Below are 9,711 nucleotides of genomic sequence, written 5' to 3' on the forward strand. Positions count from 1 at the left end.
TACGTAAAAAGTAATTTTTTTTAATACAATTCCTCCTGTTTCATGTTTCTTGACCGTTAGAGAAGTTTGACATTGAATGATATCTATTCAAGTTATGATTCATAATAATGCAGTTGTGACTTGAATAAAATTGGTCTTTATCTCAGTTTTAAATATTTTAAAATCATATTCAAACCTTTTATCAAGATATGATTTTTCAGACTTGAATAAAATTGGTCTTTATCTCAGTTTTAAATATTTAGTATGAAATCATTTTTCAGCAGCCATGTGCAGCCCACAAACCTTTTACTCAAGACACTAATAATATTAATGATAATAAATTAGCTTATTTCTTGCACTTATTTGTGTTAAGTTAACATGGAATCACATTTAAAAGTCTTCATCGTGTTGGCTAACTCTTTTCATACTTAATTTGCATACTGCATCCAGTTTACTCGTGTCATATACCTTTAATAACCATCAAATTTTCAATTGGAATCAAAGTCTCTTTCGAGAATAGTTACCTAAGGATATCAGATATAAGGAAAGTCAAACAATTCAGGTTACTCTCTGCTTTGGTTTATTCACTTAGACAAGGATATATGTTACAATGTCTCTAAATAATTTGCATATTGAGAGGGCAATGTTGACGCCAAGTGGGAGACAGTGAGTCAAGCCACCCACCCTTACTCATCATGATTTGACATTACAGGCGTCACCGATGAATAACGGTGAGTGGACTGGCATATATAGTTTGTGCTGCCTGGCCTCCCTGTCGCCCCATCTACTATACTGTCCAGCACAACCAAACTTCCAGCCCTCTCTCTATCTATCTCTCTCTCTCTACATGCAGAGATGATCTTACCAATAAAAGACGAGCTGCCCACAGGTCATATAGCCGTGGGAACGCGCGGGCCTCTTGAGTTTGAGAGTGGTGGACAATGGCAGGTGGAGTGACAGGTTGGCAGTGCGGTGGTCACCCTCGTATGCAACAACTGAAGTGGAGTGGCTGCATGTGACTCTGACGCCAGGCCATTCGACTTTAACCTTTAAATCTACACTTGTGTTTAAGGCATATAAGGAGGTCTCTAGCACATGGACTAAAAATAGGGTGCAGTATACATACGGCACTAGAGGGTAGAAAGAGATGGTGGGGTATGACAGTCTGTACAGCAGGTGATACTACTCTATACGTCTCCAGATGCGCGCGCACACCAACGTTTTTTTTTATTTTCCTTGAAACAGCTAAAAGCTTGCGACCAGTTCTCGCTGGCTGCTTCTGTACAATGTTCACTTTTTATAAAAACATGATGATATGTGTCCCATATGGTCCATAATGGAACATATGAATTATTTAGCATTACAGTACTAACAGTAGCGCATGTGTCCGACAAGAACCACGGAGAGGAGTATTATTATTGCACTGTGATCAGTCCAGGTTCAGAGGCAATCCGCTGTGGGGGAGGAGGAGGAGGAGGAGGAGGAGGAGGAGGAGGAGGAGGAGGAGGAGGAGGAGGAGGAGGAGGAGGAGGAGGAGGAGGACAAAGGGCGTGGGGATGGGGGAGGCCTTCAGTGACATTAGCATGTGGGGAAGGATACCTCTACAGATATGAAGGGATCATACAGGGACTCTAAAGGAGAAGTTTCTTTACAAAAGGACACATCACTGTGGATAAAGGATCTTAGGAGGAGATCCTTAAAAAGAGATCTTTTAAAAACGAGGACATCTCTCTCTCTCTACAAGGGCGTAGGGGATTGTAAGGGAACCATATGGGAACATTAATCAACGAGCTCTAAAAAGGGGATGCTTCTAAGGAAGGGCATTACTCGGGGGGACCTTCTTGATTTCCACGAAAAGAAAAATGGCTACTGTTTTGCTGGCAGGTTTTATGACTCGACTTCCATACAAAAATGCGACAAATGAAACATGACTAGACAAAGCATAGGGGAACTATGCAGGGCACATATAATTCATAAATAAAGTTTGGGTGAAAGGTTATCATGTGATGCTACTTTAAAAAAAAAAATTCTTTACAAATGTAGCCTTGGAATTGAATGAAGGAATCATTACAAGCACAGAGATGTACATCATGAATAATCAGAGATGACAAGAGTGATTCTACATACAAAATAAAAAAAAAGGAGTACTTCATGAGGAATCCATGAATCTAATATGAATGAGTTCAGTCATGGGAGGAATGACGTGTGGAATGAAATGGAATTTTTAGTCATCTGATGAAAAAAAGAGCTTGTCAAATATGAGCTCTGTATAGATCGAATCTCTAATTTTTTTTTTTTCAAGTTATTTGACATGGATCAATAATTGCAAGGAGAACTTGAGGTAGGTGAATGATGCCTGTGGTGATATATATAAATATATATATATATATATATATATATATATATATATATATATATATATATATATATATATATATATATACTGTACATACATACATACATATGCATGTACATATATATGAAATGAAGGAAAACAGCACAGTAAGCATTCAAGATGACTAGTTCCAAAAACAGCTACAAGGTCCCACTAGGTTGAGGGTACAGGGCCTGGGGGGATTATGCCAGTAAAGTGGGTGGAGCTGGCCATTGTATAGGGGCTCCGAGGCACGTTTCTCTTCCTGGCTTGTCATGGGAAGCCTAAGAAGTGTGTATCATACCTGCTTCCCAAATATCACCTTATACAGTATTGAATCGACTTATCAACAGTAATAAATACACGATACTAGAGTGACTAGTGGTAGCGTTGACAAGTGGTCAAAAAGGGGGTCATGCTCACACTCCTGCCTCTCGACCTCCCCCCCCTTTTTTCATGTGTAGGAACAGTGGTGCCTTCATGATTATTATTATTATTTTTTTATTTACTTTTTGTGCACTTTTGACTTAATGCTGACGAGGTTACCAGAACCGATGCACGTATTAACTTCATCACAAATACCTTAAGCCTAAGAGTCTCACCACTTACATATTAAACAAACGACAAACGGGAGAAGCTTTGCTCATTGAGAAATAATCTATTGTGGTATACATGCAGGCAATAGTATTAGCAGAGAAAATCTGCCTCCTTATACCTTCGCCCTCGTCGCTTGTCTTTTGTTATCTTTATAACACTCTCACATTATTTTTTTTTATTGGTGTCTAACTTTAAATGACAAAACTATTTGGGCAAGTCATCCAAAACAAAACATGCATCAACAAAAATTGTTTTTTTACCTTACACTCTAAAAAAAGCTACGCTATTCACAAAGCCATAGAGTTTCTGGACAACTCACCCAAATTCTTGTACTAAAAACCACCTTCACGGTTCTGAATATCAACTGAAGACACTGAATCTAACAGATTTAAGTAGAAATGAGACGAAACTCCATATATACGTATATATTTATATATGGTTAACCAACCTCTCGGGCCAGGGGCAGCATTAGCAACCTCGCCGCAAGCACGTTTCGGCTGCGCGGAATAGAACCTGACTCAATGGAAGTTGGCGCGGGCGCGGGCGCGGCGCGGGAATTGAATTCCGCGGCGGCCGCGCGCGCGCGCGCTCGCTTCGATTGCTTCAGTTGCTCGTAGAAGCAAGGTTGCAACGAAAACCGTGCTGGAGACGGGGTGGCTAATACCGGTCTGACCTTATTTATAGTGTAGGTCACTTTACATGCTGCCATAGAAGAAACCCACTACAGTACACTGAATATTATCTATAAAAGTGAAAAAGAATGCATATATCTGCCTTTGTTCCATGATGTCAGAGAATGGCATTGAAAGCTCAGGTATATATTTTTTTCTTCATCTTTTCTTCTTGGAAGGAACACGTATCGTATTCACTTGCTTTTATCATCCGATATAAATCAAGAAAAACTCCGACTCGTTCCTTCTCAGAAACCACAGTTCATACAGAATAAATTATTGGAATTCCTTTTATCTAAACTTGGGTCATTGTCTCCGTTTTGCGTGACATATCAAAGTCTTAACAATAATTTTGATTTGTTTTTAAACTTTTCTAACATGTCTCTAAAATTTATGGCATTTATAAAACCTGGCTGTAACAGTTTCTCTTTCATAAATCAATATAAACATGATTAACATACAATTTGGTACAACATTTCTCTTCAGCTATAATTCCAGCATTAGAACCTAAGTCAACATAAAAAAAATTGTTGGAACATCATGTCTGACACATTCCTCTCTCCTTGTCCGGAGAAGAGCCACGTATGATCATCACTGCATCCTCTTTTTGTTTTATTTTTTCTCCTCGTTACAAAAATAACTATAACAACATCTCTTACAGCACCTAAGAAACTCAGAATTATGGCTACCGGAAAAAGAACACATGAATACATCGTTACAGAGAAGGAAATACACGAACAGGCAGGTGACCTAGATTCAGCCCGCGCTTTGTAATGCGCGGGACACAGTATTAAAAAATATATTTATAAAAAAGTTGGATTCAGCAAAAATTTACATCATAAATACATTACATTCCTGATCTCTAAGAAACTGTTAACAAATCTATCTGGGGAAAAGAACTCAGAAGGTACAACGGAAGAAGAATGAGTTGATCCCGATTCGCCCCTTGTGTGACGATCACTAAATGCACCGAAGCTTCGACTGCATTTGTTTTATTAGTATTATTATTTTTTTTTTATCAGGGGCTGTTGGACATCACAGAATTTTGAAAGATGATGTTGGAAAATGAACACAAAGTATACAAGTAGACCAAAAAATGGATAATGATCTGAGTCAGTGGAATGTTCGATGGTGGAAAATACTTTACAGCTTACAAATTAATTAATAAATACGATTGAACACACACATTAAAAAAAAAAAACACTGTACTCCAGCAGGGGGCTCTAAATTAAAAACGGAACCACTGAGATATAATAATAAATATTGTTTGAGATGGTCATCACAAAGGAAACTCACACACCTATTCCCCTGAGGTTCGACAAACCAACGAGAAAGACTACTCTGAACCGAAAAACCACAGTTAATGATTAGACAAAGATCTTAGGTTTAAAATGACGGTGACGTCACCTGGTGACGCAGTCACCAGACCGGTGACGTAATCACCAGATAACCGCACCCGATAAGATAGGTATTCTAATGGGAGTCTCTCTCTCCTCTTTCTCTCTCACATACACGTCATCTGAGAGACTCCTTCTTTCCTTCCTTCCTCCTCCTCCTCCTCCTCCTCCTCCTCCTTCTACATGCATCCCTCCTCCCAGGGTAGCCGCCGATTGGCTGATTGGGAGACAAATTTCGGGGAGGCGGATTAACATAAAATTTTCATCTCAACCTTGTTACATCCTTGCCGTCGGCGTCACATAGCCAACTCATCGCATAAAACGGCAGCTGGAAAAAGAAAAAAATCACTAACCGAGTTTGTTTTTAGGGTTGTTTAGTGCAGCGTCTGGCCAGAAATCCCCACGAAAAAAAAATAAAAAACCTTACAAGACTAGACTAAAAGCCCCCACGGGGTAACGGCCTCCCCCACCCCACTCCCCCCCACCAACCCCAGAGAACCGACGCCACGGGAGGAGATAGAGAGTGGGGGGAGGAGAAGGCTAGTGAGGTGGAGAGGGGGAGAATGGGCAGGGGAAGGGGGGGGGTTTAATACCATCGAGGAATTGACACAAACTTAAAAAATATAAACCATACAATCTACTAAAACTACTTGGGAATCTTTCCCGTAAAAGAGTGACAGAGAGATAAAAAAATGAGACATCTCATTCATTGATCATCCTATTATAAAAATATAACAAAACTTACGGTTAAAAGTAGAGAAAAATAAGTTAGCAATAAATATTCAACACAGCTTAAGTACATAGGGCTACGGCTTTTGATAGCGGCAGAAACAATCGCATATTCAATTAAGTACATTCTATGATCCGTTTCTTTGGCGAACATTTTGGAATGTTTGTTTACAAACAGTATTACAATAATAATATTAATAATAATAATAATAATGCTGACTAGCAAAGAATATCTGAGCTTTGATTTGACTTTGGAATGGCAACTCATGACTAGGACTGACATTCGCGGGTTCAAACTGACTAAAACTTGACCCATGAGCACAACAATATTCCTAAACAAATGAAAAGATCACGTGACTAGATGCGAGTTAACAAGAAGAGCCCGGCTCGGCCCCTTCTGAGCTTCGCGGGCTTTCATCTCTCTTTTGTAATCCTTAGCAAGAGGCAATTGCATTTATTTATTTACCTTGGTTTCAACGCAGTCAATGGGTGATGACTTACATAATAAAGATAATAAATATGAGAAAATAAATACGAAAACATCGAATTGTGGTAGACTAATCTGCGAATAACTTATACAACTAGGACAAGTCCGACTTGTCGTGACAAGTGACCATTGTGGGAATGTGCTGAGATCATCCGGTTCCTTTGGGAGAAAGCGAAACCTTCGTCGTAGGTTTTCTTCTTCTTCTTCTTCTTCTGCTTCTTCTTCTTCTTCTTCTTCTTCTTCTTCTTCTTCTTCTTCTTCTTCTTCTTCTTTTCGCGTTTTTTAAATCGCCGCCTCACAGAGCATCATGGTGTGACCTGAAGAAGTGACTTGGGGTGTGCTTGGGCGTGCGGGCGGGCAGGCTGGCGGCACCGCCCCGCCCCTCACTTGGGCTTGCTGTCTTGTACTGTGCGGGCGGGGCGGGGCTGGTGCTATAGAGGGGGGGCATGCCCTTCGGGCGGCCTGGGAGCCACCCCTCCTTCCGCTGGGGGGAAGGGGGGTGGGTTGACCACGGGCATAATGATAGTGGGTATTTATTTATTTTTCAAGGTGGCACCTCGGGGACTAGTGGGGTGCCAGGTAGACCAGAGGTTGACCCGTTGGCTGTCACAAGTCGTGTTCCTCTATGCAGTGACCTACCATAGTGTTAGTCTGCCCCATCTGCGGCACCTGGGCCACGTGGACCACGGCGCTCCCTGTGGAGAGCCCGCAAACTTTGGACCCCTCGTTGTCGTCTTTCCACTTGTCCATGGACCGCCGTCTCGCGTTCATGAAGAAGTTGCCCACGGTGGATGGCTCCAGTCCCAACTGACGGGCAATAGTCACTTGCATCTCTTTGCTCGGCCTCTTCGTCTCCTGCGGGAGGAGAAGAAGAAGAAGAAGAAGGCGTCAGTGGGCAAGAAAGAATTTGGGGCACAACATATATAATTCACTTACATTTCAACAAAATATTAAAGCATAAAACAAGAAGAAGTTTTTTTGTACCCTTTCTCTATCAACTCTCAAATGCTTTACAAAATCCAAGCTTGCATATAAAGTAGTCCCAGATAATATCTATTACATTTAAAAAAATATTAAAGCATAAAACCAAAAGAGGTATTTTTTTTATCCTTTCTTTTCCTATATTCATATGTTGTACAAAATCCAAACTCACGTACAATTAATACAAAATGATATCTATCACTAATATGGTAAAAATGTAATGAAAATATGGTGACCATGTGGTATGTTGCAGTGCCTAAAAATTGAATGGCAATAGAATAAAGCACTTGAACCGAAGGGGTCTATCAAGGAGAGAGAGAGAGAGAGAGAGAGAGAGAGAGAGAGAGAGAGAGAGAGAGAGAGAGAGAGAGAGAGAATACAACAGTAATTCATAGATTATATTTATAGAAGAGACAGAACTACAAAACATTATAATAACAAAGATACAAAAAGACTGGAATAAAAGACGAGATAATAAGTGAGAAACATAAAGAAAGTGATTGGAGGAGGAGGAGGAGGAGGAGGAGGAGGAGGAGGAGGAGGAGGAGGAGGAGGAGGAGGAGGAGGAGGGAGGAGGAGGAGGAGGAGGAGGTCATAAAGGTAAAGGGGAAAGGAAAACAAAGAGGAAATCTCAAAGGGGAAGAAGAAGAAGAAGAAGAAGAAGAAGAAGAAGAAGAAGAAGAAGAAGAAGATGCCCACTACTTCCCTCTCCACCATCCCCCTTCCCTCCCTCCCTCCCTCCCTCCCTCCTCCCCCTCCACCTCCTTCTCCCCATCACTGCATATCCCTCCCTCTTTAATTATGGCTGTGAGGCCGGCTTGCTAAGGACCCTCATTGAACAAGACACTCATTAATTTGTGAAAGAGAGTCGACCTGTCAAGAGCTCTTCTCTCTCTCTCTCTCTCTCTCTCTCTCTCTCTCTCTCTCTCTCTCTCTCTCTCTCTCTCCACGCCTTGTCTGGTTCTGAAATGTTTTCTCTCTCTCTACCTTCGTCTTGTCTGGTTTGCTCTCTCTCTCTCTCTCTCTCTCTCCACGCCTTGTCTGGTTCTGAAATGTTCTCTTTCTCTCTCTCTCTGCCTTCGTCTTGTCTGGTTCACTCTCTCTCCCTCTGATTCTGAAATCTCTCTCTCTCTCTCTCTCTCTCTCTCTCTCTCTCTCTCTCTCTCTCTCTCTCTCTCTCTCTCATTAACACAATGTTTATCCTGTGTATTTCTGAAATTTTTTCTCTGTAATGTTTTATGAAATTATCGCCGTTCTCTTTCTTGTCTTGCTTACTTCTCTTCCAAAAATGCCCCTCTCTCTCTCTCTCTCTCTCTCTCTCTCTCTCTCTCTCTCTCTATCCACAAGAGATCGTGAAGTTTAGTGGACGCATTGTTCGACCTAAGCTGACATTGTGAGCCAAGAACATCAAAGAGTAACAGATACATATGGGGAGAAAGCCCCCCAAACTTTCTCTCCCTTTATTATCTGTGGTATTTTTTTCGCTCTTTATAAAAAAATATGTGGTGTGTCAGAAAGCAACCTTTCCCTTGTGCATTGATTGCTGATCAATGCGGTACTTTGTTTGTTTAGATTTTAATATAATAATAATAATAATAATAATAATAATAATAATAATAATAATAATAATAATAATAATATATAACCATTGTATCATCTATAGAAACAAAGGTAATAATAATAATAATAATAATAATAATAATAATAATAATAATAATAATAATAATTTAACCTCTTATCATCTATAGAAACAAGGGTAATAATAATAATAATTATATAAAAAATAATAATTTAACATCGTATAATTTACAGAAACAGAGGTAATAATAATAATAATAATAATAATAATAATAATAATAATAATAATAATAATAATAATGTATTATTATTATGATTACATGCACAAATTTTCAGGTTCAAAAATAGCAAATGTAAAATCCGACTTTTCTCCCCCTTCTCTCTCTCTCTCTCTCTCTCTCTCTCTCTCCTCCACGTCGCCGAATGACAGTGACATTCGTAGAGGCATCTTTAATTAGGCGCAAATGAGACCGCCAATTATTTCTGGCGGGACATATATATACGCGCGCGACCGACCGACAGAGATGCTGCTGTTGGTGTAAGTCAACTTCCGTTTCGGGTAGGAATAACCAGAAACAAACCAGAAACGAACCAGAGAGGGGGAAAAAAAGGAACTAAATAGAACGAGACCCACTCGACGTCTTTCTTGCTTGCTTGCTTTAGTACGTTGTAGGTTCTCTCGAGAATGAAGGACACGGAGCTTTTTTTTTTTTTTATTTTTCGTTTTTGTTATTTTTTTTTTATTTGGGCCTGATGTTAGCCTACGTAGCAAGGTTTCCTAGCTGCCTGGACGTGTAAATCTTTTTTTTTTTGTAATGATTTTGTTTAATTCAAATGTCTTTTCTTTTAGTTGAATTGATTTTGTTTTAAATCTAAAGTCTTAAACTACCTCGTTCTCCATTGGCTTTACATGTCCAT

General features: G+C 39.9%; 1 protein-coding gene across 14 annotated transcripts in view; it reads right to left on the minus strand.

Moving 5' to 3' along the window:
* Window positions 1-542: 542 nt before the first annotated feature.
* LOC136853015 (one cut domain family member 3-like) overlaps window positions 543-9,711 on the minus strand; it is a 544,859-nt gene continuing 535,690 nt past the window's right edge. For all 14 annotated transcript variants that reach the window (XM_067128158.1, XM_067128157.1, XM_067128156.1 and 11 more), the window contains one exon: window positions 543-7,089. Coding sequence is in view for 5 of the 14 variants with exons in the window: in XM_067128159.1 (XP_066984260.1) it covers window positions 6,841-7,089 (249 nt within the window). In the remaining 9 variants the exon portion in view is untranslated. The remainder of the gene's footprint in view (window positions 7,090-9,711) is intronic.

The sequence above is a fragment of the Macrobrachium rosenbergii genome, chromosome 26 (assembly GCF_040412425.1).
Source record: "Macrobrachium rosenbergii isolate ZJJX-2024 chromosome 26, ASM4041242v1, whole genome shotgun sequence".
NCBI classification, from domain to species: domain Eukaryota; kingdom Metazoa; phylum Arthropoda; class Malacostraca; order Decapoda; family Palaemonidae; genus Macrobrachium; species Macrobrachium rosenbergii.